Source organism: Acanthochromis polyacanthus, chromosome 2 (genome assembly GCF_021347895.1).
Source record: "Acanthochromis polyacanthus isolate Apoly-LR-REF ecotype Palm Island chromosome 2, KAUST_Apoly_ChrSc, whole genome shotgun sequence".
In the NCBI taxonomy this organism is placed as follows: Eukaryota; Metazoa; Chordata; class Actinopteri; family Pomacentridae; genus Acanthochromis; species Acanthochromis polyacanthus.
In genome coordinates, this window is record NC_067114.1 from 28,567,874 (window position 1) to 28,581,354 (window position 13,481).

At 41.6% G+C, this 13,481-nt stretch overlaps 1 protein-coding gene across 3 annotated transcripts in view; it reads left to right on the forward strand.

The window, feature by feature from the left end:
• Positions 1-13,481, forward strand: part of hdac5 (histone deacetylase 5) — a 90,713-nt gene that overhangs the window by 40,286 nt on the left and 36,946 nt on the right. For all 3 annotated transcript variants that reach the window (XM_051960658.1, XM_022215550.2, XM_051960652.1), the window contains 6 exons: positions 1,089-1,336; positions 1,460-1,604; positions 1,700-1,805; positions 5,189-5,322; positions 8,900-9,031; positions 9,136-9,245. In XM_051960658.1, the coding sequence (XP_051816618.1) occupies positions 1,089-1,336; positions 1,460-1,604; positions 1,700-1,805; positions 5,189-5,322; positions 8,900-9,031; positions 9,136-9,245 (875 nt within the window). The remainder of the gene's footprint in view (positions 1-1,088; positions 1,337-1,459; positions 1,605-1,699; positions 1,806-5,188; positions 5,323-8,899; positions 9,032-9,135; positions 9,246-13,481) is intronic.

Below are 13,481 nucleotides of genomic sequence, written 5' to 3' on the forward strand. Positions count from 1 at the left end.
ACAAAAAAATGGACAACACAACAAAACGACAAAATTGATGCACAAAACAATCAATATAGCAAAACACAAAATGGCAAAAATGAGACACAAAATGGCAAAAGTGAGAAAAAAATGACAAAAACTGAGACGAACACAAAACAAAAAAATAGACTAAAAATTCAACAAAAAAGTTACAAAGTGACAAAAAATGAACAAACGAAAAAAATGGGACAAAAAAACTGTACAAATGACACAGACAAGACAAAAAAATGACAAAAACAGTAGACCACACATGCAAGGCAAAAACAAAAAAACGCACGACACAAAATAACAAACACCAGAAACGACATGACGAAAACATGAGAATGTAAAGGCAGCGGGATGCTTGTCGGACCATCATTGCTGCTAATCTTTCACATTGATTCGTTAAAAAAAGCTTCATTTAGAAAGCACCTCTGTAAAGCAAAGTTACACAATATTGCACAAAGCAGTCGTTAGAAATAAAAGGACTGAGAAGACAAAAGCAACAATATGTTAAAGAACAAGACAAAACAGCCACAGTAAAATGGTGCACTATTTAAAGACAGACCTTTTGATGCAAGAGTAATGTTTTAAAAGAAGATCCTTACTTAGACAGTCTGAGATTCTCTAGAGGGGAATTCCATCACTTAGGGGCACAAACCGCAAGGACCTTTTGTCACAAGGCGAGATTCAGGAGCTGTCAAAGGGTCCCTGCCAGAGGATGCCAAACAGTGTTCAGGCTTGTAAGGAGATAAAAGATCACAAAGGTTTGGTTTGTGTTGTGATGGTTTGTGAGGCCTTTGGAAGGTTTTTATAGGAGGTGGTCTCTCTCGGCCTTCATGGAGTTTTAGTACTGTTTTTGTGCATATTTTGTGCATTGTAGTGGTTTCACAAGGGTTGGACTAATTAGTCTCCAGGTTTTTGGGCGCCACCGTGTCAGTTTACCCCAGAATCTTCTCTGACCAGTTATGATGATAAAACCAAAAGATAATGTTTACAAAACTGAAAGCAAATATAAAAGCAGATGGATGACAGACAGACAATCAGGGTCAATGAATCTGACCCCTTCTCTTCTGCTTCATTTCCAGGTGGGGGTCCAGCGGAAGGCCCAGGAGGAGGAGGAAGCCCAATGGACCTGAGAACAGAGCCCAGGGTGGGCGCTCTGTCCGGGGGAGCAGCAGTGGACACCGCCCTGAGAGAGCAGCAGCTCCAGCAGGAACTCGTGTTGCTCAAACAGCAGCAGGAGCTCCAGAAGCAGCTCCTGTTCGCTGAGTTTCAGAAGAAGCACGAAGTGTTAACGAGACAGCATGAAGTCCAGCTGCAGGAGCATTTAAAGGTAGGCGAGATGACAGCACTGCAACCTTCCTCAGCGACTCTCTTCTCTGCTGTGTTGGTCGGTCGGTCAACCCAGGAGTCACTAAGTAACCTGGGCATGGATATACATGTGTGTGTGTGTAAGCAACAACAGGAGCTGCTGGCAGCAAAACGGCAGCAGGAGCTGGAGCAGAAGAGGAAACTGGAGCAACAAAGACACGAGGAGCAGGAGAAACAGCGACTGGAGCAACAACTGCTGCTGCTGAGGAACAAGGAGAAAGGCAAAGAGAGTAGGTTATACCTCTGCTATCACTGCTATGTGCATGCTTGCTCTGTGTCTGCCAGCTGTTGGTGCATATCCTGATTGCTGTCTGTGTTTTCTAAGGTGCCATTGCCAGCACAGAGGTAAAGCTAAAGCTGCAGGAGTTCCTTCTCAGTAAGAAAGAGCCTGGTCCCGGTGGACTCAACCATTCCTTCTCCCCAAAGTGCTGGTGAGGATTGTGTTGGTGTTTGCATTATGTGTCCCCTATGAATGTGACACTTAATCCCGACTTAAACGAGCAGCCTGAGAGCGTTTAATCAGGTTTAGAAATTAGATTTGCTTGGCCTTTACATGACATGTGCTTAACATGATCAGCTCTGAAAAGTAACAGAAGACTAAAAGCACCCCACCCTCAGATCAGGCCTGTATTATATGTTTAGGAAGCCCTTTACATTTACCACAGCAAGGAAACGGAGAATCTGTGAAGTTGCTGTTTTAGGATGCTTTAATTTGCATAGTCGGCGAAGTAGGAATTATGATGACGTGTTGTTTTCCTGGCAGCTGCGGTTTGGAGATTTAGACAAGGGTAAACAGTGATTTGCAGAAAGTTGCAGCACTTTTTATGTGTAGGCTTTAAATGTTTAGGTAAATAAAAGTAAACTACATGAATCAGCCAACAATAAAACTAAGGTAAAGTGAAAAACATTGATTTTCTTGTTACAATCACATCTGTCAGAGATATATTAAGCAGCAATGGAACAGTCAGTGCTTGAAGTGATGACTGCATCAGAGCATCTCCAAACGGCGGATCTGGTTTGGTGTTCCTGGCATGTAGTGGTTAGAAACTACCAAAAGTAATTCAATGAAGTGGGGAAAGAATCATGTGGGAAGTGAAGGCAGATGCTACAAAAGACCAACTGCAGCACAAACTGCTGAAAACCTCAGTTCTCCTGCGATAGAAACGTGTCAGAACACCCACACACTCGTCCACTTTTAGAATAGAATAGAATCTGTACTTTATTGATCCTTGATAGGGAAGTAATTTGTAACAGCAGCATGTTACCGCAGACAACAGAGAGCAGAGGAGGAGGAGTGAGGGGAGGTGGGACTGAGCTGATGGAGGTCCCAGAGCTGGTAGGAGAGGAGCAAGCTGGAGAGGATGAAAGCAGAAGTTTGGGTTGGAGGGGATGGTGGACCGGGTCTCTCCAGTCTGAGCGTGTGCAGTAGGAGGAATGTAAACAACAATGGCAACGATTAAGCAAGAGTACTTTTATTAAGGTTTTATTAAGGGTACCTGCAGTGGACACAAGGGTGTCAGAACCGGACCACGGAGCAATGGAAGATGGTGGCCTGGCAGCACGATGCATTATGGGAAGAAGGAAGGCTAGTGGAGGCAGTGGGATGCTCTGGATAATGTTCTGCTTGGAACCTTTGAATTCGTGTGGCTGTTACTCTGACAAATTACCTAAACATTGCTGCAGAGTGTGTAGCCCAAACAAAGAGTTCCAGCTGTTGGATCAGCCTTCAAACCTCCCCAGATCTCAGCTCAACTGAGCATGTGAGGGATGCTGTGGAGGAACAAATCAGATCCATGGAGGCTCCACTTTACAGCTTTCAGGATCCTGACAGCACAGGACGCCTTCAGAGCTCCGTGGAGTTCACACCTGCAGAGGGGACCTGCACAGTTTTAGCCAGGTGGTTTAAATGTATGTATCAGAAGGATCACAATGCCGAAATTAATAAATAGCTCAGTCTCATTTTTACAGTATGCCTTTTATGTAATAGAGTGAACGCTGGCAAGCCTCTCTGCTTCACTTAGGTAACTTGCTTAGGTAATGTGACTCAGCTGTAAACAGTGCATGTATGGTGCAGCATTACACATGCAGCAGTGATGCTGAGAACCGTCTGTGGGCTGGAGCTGACTGAATCTCTTGCTTTGTTTCTCTTATCTGGGTAAATTTTACCTCGTGTACAACATGAACACATCTCTCAAATGTTATAGTTCCACTGCAGCTTCACAAATAGGCTTATACCTGTAGTTAATGTGAGGTGTTCTTCATTGCATTTAAGCACATGGCATCCAGTCTGGGGTGTTCAAAATAAAAGTTGAGTCTGCTCCGGCTGAGGATCCTTCAGTGAAGCGCATTATCTTAATGAGGCGCTATGACGGCAATCAAAGTTTGATTTATTGCTGCTGGAATTGCTCGTTCTAACAGAGCCGTCACTTTTTCACAGTTGCATTTTCCCTACCGCGCAAAGGAGATAAATAAGAGCTTGTTCTTTCCTTTACATTCTGCAAAATGTCACCCTGACAGATACCTGAGTTTTTGTCTATCTTTTAATGAGCTCATTTTGCTCTTTTTTTTCTGTGGATAACTGATCAGTCGTAAACATCTCATTATGTAAACGTGTTGATATGATGTTTGGATAAGCACCCGTGTCTTTTAGTAATGTTGCTGTAACACTTGTAACACATCACCCTAACACACATTTTACATGTCAGAGTGCAACTTTAACAGACGAGTGTCAAACTCCTTTTTGTTCAGGTTCTGCATTCAACCCAACTTGATCTCAACTGTGCTGGACCAGTAAAATCACAGCATAATCACCTATAAATAAAAACAACTCCTAATTTTTCTCTTTGTTTTAGTGCAAAAAATCTTCACATTAGAGGAATAGTTTTTTGTTTTTTGTTTTTTTTACAAAACATTATGAGCAACCTGAAATTTCTGAAGAAATTTAAGTTCCAGTGTCAACAGTATGCCTCATTACAACTTACAAATAACAAAGTGTCGACAAAGGAACAAAACATTTAGCCACCTGGAACTGAACAATGTAGTGTTTTACTTTATGATCAAAATGACACGAGTCAGACAAAAACAACAAAAACAAGACAAAATATTACAAAAATGAGACACAAAATGACACATCATGACAAAAAATGACCAAAAAGTGGACAAACGACGCAAGCAAGACGAAAAGCGACAGAACAACAAAAGCGAGAAGCAAGCGACAGGAAAAGGAAATACAAAACGACAAGAATAAGAAACAGGAGGACAAAAGCATGACACAGCAACAAAAGTCTGACAAAAAACAACAAAAACAAGACAAAATGTTACAAAAATGAGATACAAAACGACAAAAGAACAGTTAGCAATCTAGTATTTTACGTTATGATCAAAACAACTTGTCATGTTCTAGAGATAATTTAAAATTTCTGGTTTTACAAATTGCAGTTAATGTCTTCTCTGTAATTTTTACACTTTACAAAGTCGTACTGTGGGCCGGATTTGATCCTCTGGTGGACCGGTTTTGGCCCGCAGGCCGCATGTTTTGCACCCCTCCTTTAACAGATACAGGATTATAATGCATTCCCTGATCTAAAACAACAGAAGAAAAGCTCAGGTTTCAGTGTCAGAAGCTTTTACCTGAATCCATTTTCACCACAGGAAATCAATGGAAGAAATGCATTCTAGGAAATGTAGGAAATGACTAAAGGATGCAGGCGCACACTCGGCCTGCCGGCTGTAACGCAACACTTCATCTCTTATTATTGTGAGAGGGTTTTACCAGCCGTCTAATGTGCCGTTTCCTCGTGTCGTGTGTCTGCAGGGGAGCCCAGCACACCTCCCTGGAGCAGAGCTCTCCTCCGCAGAGTAACACCCCAGGAACTCCTCCCTCCTATAAACTGCCCCCACTGCTGGGGAACTACGAGGGCAAAGACGACTTCCCGCTTCGCAAGACGGGTAGGAGACACAGACAGTGGGAGGATGTGTGTGTGTGTGTGCGTTATTTGTCACTTGCGGTGTAATCGTTTGACGAAGGACTATGCGAAGGTGGAGTGTTGTGTTTATATATATATTTAGACATATACTTGTGTGTGTGTGAGTCTGGATGTGTGTGCTTGATGACTCAGTCTGAGTCATCAGGGAAGAGGTTGTCCAAAGCTAGAGATAACACACACACACACACACACACACACACACACACACACACACACACACACACACACACACACATGTTTGTACTTCTATCTTAGTGAGGACATCCATAAGCGTAATGCATTTCCTAGAGCCTTACCCTAACCTTAACCATCACAACTGATTGCCTAAACTTAATCCTTACCCTAACCCTAACCAAACCTCAATTCATACCTGTTCTCTAAAAACAAGTCTTCACCCTCAAACATGGCTGTTTCAAAGTGAGGACCGGCCAAAATGTCCTCACTTTGAAAAAATGTCCTCACTTTGATAGTTAAATGCAGAAAATGGTACTCACCATGTAGCAAGTACAAGAACACACACACACACACACACGCACACACACACACACACACACACACACACACACACACACACACACACACACACACACAGTTTCAAATGCATCTGACACCATGTGAAAGTTTTTTCTTTTAACTCGTCAGATGACAGATCATGGGTGTGGAACTGGTTCTAAATCCCGTCCGCCTTAGTTCCTATTGTTACATCTGTCAAACTTTACGTTTTGACATGGAACATATGCAGCCTATAGGATTTTTTTTTTAAACTAGAGAGAGCATCAGGTCTTTCCTGTAGTGGAATTAACTCATTATTCTGTCTAAGCCCATTTTCAGGTGCAGACAGGAGCTGCTGTGCTTGTATAATGTACAAATTCGCTCATAAAATAAGAAAAATGCTTAAACTTACATGTAAATATTTACTGTTATGTAACATTTTCCAAGTCAGGCGTTATCTGCTGTCTGTAGATCTGTTTCTGTTCACCTGCTTTTTGCAGATGTTCAATTTCTGCAGCAAAAGCTAATCTAAAATAAAGCTGGAATATTGCAAAAGCTCGAGTGTTTATCACAGTCATGTTTTGTTTAGAAAGATGAGATGCATGATAGCTTCCAAGAAGCGAAGCCAAAACATCTTGATCGCCCCCTGGTGGTAAATTTCACCAACCCCAGACTAGAAAAGTCACTGTTTCTCAAACTTGTATTCTGTCATAGTAAGTTTCTCTTATTTTGAAGTTTTCATTTTCTATTTCTTTTTGTTTTAATAAGTTATTTGACTGTACTAACCAACATTCTGAGGAATCTTGAAGCCTACCTTCATTATTAAGTTAAAGTTTCCCAATTTGTGGGACAGAATAGTTGATACACAGCTAGCTGGGCAGTTCCTGGATGATGTACACCCCCTGTCAAAAGTTTTAGGACACTGTCTCATTCAAATAAAGTAGAACCTGTCCTCCAACTTTTGACAGGGGGTGTATTTCATCACATGGATGTGATCAGGGCAGGACTCTGATCATACATGTAAAGTTTCAGGCAGATTGGAGCATGTTCAGGGCATTTACACAGCATTTGAAATTTCATGGCGAAGAATCAAAATTCCAGAGGCTGCCACGGACACGCCCTTTGACTTTAGAAAAAGATTTTAATAACGTTGGATCATTAAGGCCTCCTGTATGTACTGGCCCAATTTGAGGTGAATTGGAGTTTCCCCCTAGGAGGAGTTCGCTCTAGAAAAAAATGAAAAATGGGCAAAATCTGACATTCAACACAAAATAGCTCACTTCCTGTTGGGTTTGGAATGTGGCTGTCACTGACTTTTTTGTTCAGCCTGATGTGCTGCACATGTGTACCAAATTTGGTAGATACACCCCCTGTCAAAAGTTGTAGGACAGGTTCTACTTTATTTGAATGAGAAAGTGTCCTAAAACCTTTGACAGGGGGTGTATGTATGTATTTCCAGTTGGGCTGTTTACCCAGCAGTGTCCCAAACACCCACAACAGTCCATGACAGCCAAGCCGGTGGAAACTGTGTGAGGTTCACAGGAGGCAGGACCTCAGCACCACATCTTCACACTTTTCTTTTGCAGATTTTCTGGACGGTTTTTGCGATATTTAAACGGAAACTTGACTGATGGAGTGCTTGATTTCACCCAGGGGTAGACAAAAGCAGGCTTCTCATTTCTGGAAGGCTTTAGCAGCTGGCCTATTAACATCACATCAGCTTCCAGACTTTTTAACGTTCCCAGCTGGCTCATGGTAGCTTGTCTTAGATATGCAAATCGCTACATACAGAACATGCTGTATGCCTGAGGCTGCACATGCATATCTCTGGGAGGGCAGCGTCTCCACCAAGCGTGTTCAGTGCAGCAGACATGATGATAAAGGAACTGCATTCATGTGGAGCCAAGTGGTTTTAGTGTCAGAGTGAAACATATATAAGATGAAACCTAATTAATATTATTCTCAAACAGAATGTGTGCAGTTTTTTTGCATCATTTTAGGAGTTGCAGACGTGTTTGATGGAATTAAGGCTGTCTCAGAGAATATTGGCCGTGGTTACCGGGCTTTAAGATCTTATTAGGAGCAGGATAGAAGCGTTGCTGCTACACGTTGGGTGTTCAAGGCTTTATCTTCATCGTGAGCTGTAATCCCACAAACCCTACTTACAGCTTAGTAAGCAGTTGATATGATAACTCTCGGCACTGGAAGTTAGTTAGCTGAGTGTCCTGTTGGCATACAGCTGGAAAAACGGAATATATTTTCCCTGATTTTCCATCAGATGTGTTTAATGTAAGCATCTAATCTGAGGAATCTAAAAGTTTGACCAAAAGTGTTTCGAAAGTCTCTTAAACATTGACCTTTTTTTAAGCTTACGGCATAGGTAATTAAAGTAACACACAATTTTTCAGGTCCATCACTACAGAACAGTTTGTTTTGAGCTCCTCTGCTTCCTAGAGACGCCCAGCACACACAGGTCTTCTCCAACAGCACCTTTATAAATCAGTTTAGCCTCATTTGACTCATGCAAGTTTGCAGTTCTCCAATTCTGCTAACTGTCTTACCAAAGATAAACATTTTCAGTGTCATGCTTTGCAAATATACACAATGTGTCTTAGGATGCACGCAAAAGATGACAAAAATAGATGGATTTCTAGCATGATGGGTAACCGGCAGCTGGAACCGACTAAACCTGGACGTCTTCCCTCTTCCTCTTCCCGTCCTCTTTACCTTGACATTTGGACCAAAGGTGGCTTAAAATACTCCCAGCGTCACTGCTCGTTTACCAACAAACTAGCCAGCAGTAGTGTAATGTAGGATTAGCCTGGAGGTCAGTCACCAGGTGTCCTTCACCCAACAAAACGCTGCACTTTACACTTAATACAAGATAGAAAGCGACAACTAGAAGATCAACAGCACGCAGAAGCAAATCCACAGACACCAAATCTACGTTCTTGTTTGATCTTTATTCCACATAGACTGTAACGTAACACAGTAGAGTTCCTGCTTTTGGCCCGCTCTCTAACCGTCTCCCCGGCTCTCCCATCCAGTCTCAGAGCCGAACCTGAAGGTGCGTTCACGGTTGAAGCAGAAGGTGGCGGAAAGGCGGAGCTCCCCTCTCCTCCGCAGGAAGGATGGAACCGTCATCAGCACCTTCAAGAAGAGAGCCATAGAGATATCGGGTGAGCGCGGGCACCTTTTCGCTCTGTGCGAGGTGGAAATGCAGCTTTCTGACCGTGCCAGTTTACGTGAATTAACGTTATTTCTCTGTGTGTCTCCCGAGCAGTTTCCTCTCTCTGCAACAGCGCTCCGGGTTCAGGTCCCAGCAGTCCCAACAGTTCCAACACAGCCATCGCCAACGGCAACACGGGATCGGTCCCCAACATCCAGACTGAGGTACGCTAACAACCTCACAGACACACGTTAAAATAAGCTATATGGACTGACTGTACAGCACATAGGCTGGTTTTAGTCCTTCACACAGCTGGAGTTTGCCCCCTGTAGTTCATTATGGGTCGAGTCAGTTTTATGTGAGCTTTGAAAGCAAGCGTGAATCAAAGCATTTTATAGGAAAATGTCAAACACAACTTAATATTTCACAATAATAAGCAGATAATTAACTACAACAGACAAAGTTAAGTTGGTTTTGTAGCTCTGTTAGTAATTAATGTGACGTCAGGCCAGTTCTAAAAGTGATGATTGATGGGAGAGACCTGTCAGTGGGAGGTGAACTGCTCCACAGTGTGGGAACAGCCATGGAAATGCTTGGTCACCTTTGGAGCTTGATGGGGAACATTTAACGATGAAAAAACAGGGAGGACTGACTGACTGGAGAATCTGAGGAGTTTGAACTTCTGTCTGCTGCGCCTTCTTTTTGCATTCGGTCGTGTTTGTGGCATGATTCTGAATTTAGTTACGTTTGCTGTGCTGAGCGTGTTTATGATGCGTTTTATATTTGTTAGATCTTTCAAACTTTGCTGCTGTCTTTTCTAAAAGAAGTGCATTTGTTACCAGATTGTGTTTTATTTATAGTTAGTTGAGCTTCTAGATCATTTCAGTTCAGGGGCCACGTTCAGCCCAGTTTGGTCTTAAATGAACCAGCAAAATTACAGCATGATAACCTATAAAAGAAAAAACACACAAAAAATGCATTCTGAAAATGTTCACATTTTAAGAATTGTCTTATCTATTATCAAAACCAAAAAGAGACAAAAAATTTTGACAAAAACATTACAAACTAGAAAAGCAGTCGGAGAGCGCATACCTCCGCCATGCCGTTTGTCTGTCCGTCTGTGTGTGTGTCTGTCTGTTTGTCTGTTAACAGCATAACTCAAAAAGTCATGGACGGATTTTCACCAAATTTTTACAGGATGTCCGGAAGAGCACGAGTAAGAATCTCTGTCTGGCGGCCATCTCTCAATTGTCCTTCGACCTTCAAAAAATTCCTGGATCCAGACGGTGATTCGGATCACCTCCAAAATCTAATCGATTCTTACTCTTGCTCTTCCGGACATCCTGTAAACATTTGGTGAAAATCCGTCCATGACTTTTTAAGTTATGCTGTTAACAGACAAACAGACACACACACACACACACACACACACACACACACACACACACACACACACACACACACACACACAGAGACGGACAGACAAACAAACTCCGGTGATTACATAACCTCCTGGCGGAGGTAATGAGACAAAAAATGACAAAAGCGTGAAAACGATACACAAAACAATGAATAAAGCAAAACACAAAATGACAAAAATGAGACAAAAAACAAAAGCGAGACAAAAAGGAAACACAAAATGACGAAAGCGAGAGACAAGCAATAAAAGTCAGACAAAAAGACAAAAACAAGAGAAAATCTTACAAAAATGAGACACAAAATGACAAAAAATGAGACAGCCAACACAAAGCAAAACAAAAAAGAGAGAAAAAAAATTACAAAGTGACAAAAAAATTAACAGATGACACAAATGAGACAAAAGTGTGAAAAAAATGACACGGAAACGATACACGAAACAACACATAATGACAAAAATGAGACAAAAGCACAAGTGTGACAAAAAGGAAACACAAAACGACAAAAGTGAGAGACAAAACAACAAAATCGTGAGACAAGCAATAAAACTCGGACAAAAAAGACAAAGACAAGAGAAAATCTTACAAAAATGAGACACAAAATGACAAAAAATGAGACAACCAACACAAAACGAAACAAAAAAGAGACAAAAAAATTAGAAAACAAGTTGCAAAGCGAAAAAGCAATGGAAAAACTACAAAAACGACAAAAAAACCCAACAAAAACAAGACAAAATGAGACACAAAACGACAGAAGAACAATGAGCAGTATTTTACTTTATGATCCAAACAACTTGTCATGGTCTAGAAATGATTTTAAATTTATAGTTTTACAAATTTACAATCTGCACTTAATGTCTTCTCTGTGATTTTTACACTTTAAAAGTCGTCCTGCGGGTCAGATTCGACCCTCTAGTTTGTCGATTTTGACCCGCGAGCCGCATGTTTGACACCGCTGTTCCAGATCTGCTGTTATTCTAACAATAGACTGGATAATAATAGAGTCTGTAGTTGTCAAATTTAAAGCAGAATCAAACATGACACACAGATTTCTTTGCGTGTACAGATTTTGGTAAACAGAGGCAGATGAAAACCATCCTGAACCACAAATGGAATATGCAGGACAGATGACGACGATTTTGGTTTTACGCTCATTAAAAGCTGGAAAAAAGTCTGTCCGTCATGCATGAGTCAGAGGATTAGATGCTTTGCTCAGCTTAAAGAAGAAATATTTTGTTTGCGGTCCGCCTCGCGATTGCAAGGGATGCATTTTCAGAAAAAAAATACAAATAAAATGCAAATAAAACAGCTTCAAATGTAGCTCTGGACTTAAAAATGGTTAAAATGTACATGTCCTGTCTAAGGGTGCAAATCAGAAACACTTTACTGATGGTCACCTATGTCACCATTTAATAATAGATTAATTGTTAAATAGCTGAAATATAGTGGATGTTTTTCCATAGGTTGATAAAAAACTCTTCCAAACCACTGACACTTAACGTCAATCAGCTCCTTTAGGAATCTGAAGAACACCTACAGGAAACACCAGGTTCATGCATTAGATAGACTTCACATGAAACTCAAGGACTGACCTGACAAACAGTATTAAAATGAACTGCAATCTTCCACTGTAAATAACTAGTGATGTTTTTAATCTCTTATCTCTTCACAGTGGGTTGATATTAAAATAATCTACATGATGGAGTAACTTGTTTAGTGTTGTTTACGACAGTCCAGCTGCTCGGCTGGAACAGCTGTCCACGAATGCTGCCACAGCAACTTTATGAGTCCAGGAAAGCTTTCACTATTTCCTGTTGACTCAAAAATGTCTTTAGACCCAAAATCAAGCAATTATACGATAAATTCTGACAGTTTGTCCCTCATGGTTAATGATATATTAATGTATACTTTTAGTTGATTCAAATTTTTAACCGCAAATTATCACTTTATAAATGAAACATCCCTAATCATTACTTCTGATTTGTGTCTTTGCAAAGTTGGCCCAGTAGTGGACATCTGGAACCTGAGTGCAGTTTGTCCACAAAAGTCTTTTTTTTCCCAGGAGTATAGATTAAAATGACAATTTTGGGACTGACCAGAAGTTATCCAGTAAAATTAGTTTATTTTTTAGTTTTTTTTATTAAATCCCTTGCTTGAAGGCACATAACCATTCACTGGTTAAATATGGATAAAATGCTGGACTGAACTAGGGCTGGACCCGAATATCCGAATATTCGTTCGCTACGGTGGTATCCGGATATTAATTTTGGTATCCGAATATTCAATATACAAGACAAGATGCTGAAGACCTCCGCTGTTTGGGAATTCTTCAGTTTAACTGAAGACAAAACGAAGGCAAGATTTGGACCCGGGAGACCAGACGAACGGATCCGAATATTGGGACCATTTCCACCACAAGCCCCGCCCCCCGTCGGACGTTACGGGGCGGAACGAATATTCAGCGTTACTGTCTTCCCTTCGCCTTCGGCCCACATCGGCTCATCTCGGCTCATCCATTCATGTTTCTTACCACCACCTGAATGGCCGGGTTGCTGCCAACTCTGACGTCACGCTTCAGTTCGTTGCATAAACACAAGATAAGATGCTGAAGACCTCCGCTGTTTGGGAATTCTTCAGTTTAACTGAAGACAAAGCGAAGGCAAAATTTGGACCCGGTAGACCAGACGAACGGATCCGAATATTGGGACCATCTCCACCACAAGCCCCGCCCCTCGTCGGACGTTACGGGGCGGAACGAATATTCGGATATTCGTCTTTAATAGAACCCGAATATCCGGAGGCCAGAAACCACTATTGGGGCCAGCCCTAGACTGAACTGTACCAGTATTCCTTTAAGAAGGCTGCATGGAGTTTTGTGCGGTGGGGAAACGGTGACCTTTAAGGCTTACAAGACTCCTGTTTGTTGAATTTGAGTAATTGTGGAACAAATGTTGTGAAGATTTCCTGTTTTTGTATTGCTGCACAGAAACACAATTTCTGGGAAATGGCCTGTTTATACCAACAGCAGTAAGCAAAAGTGCTGGC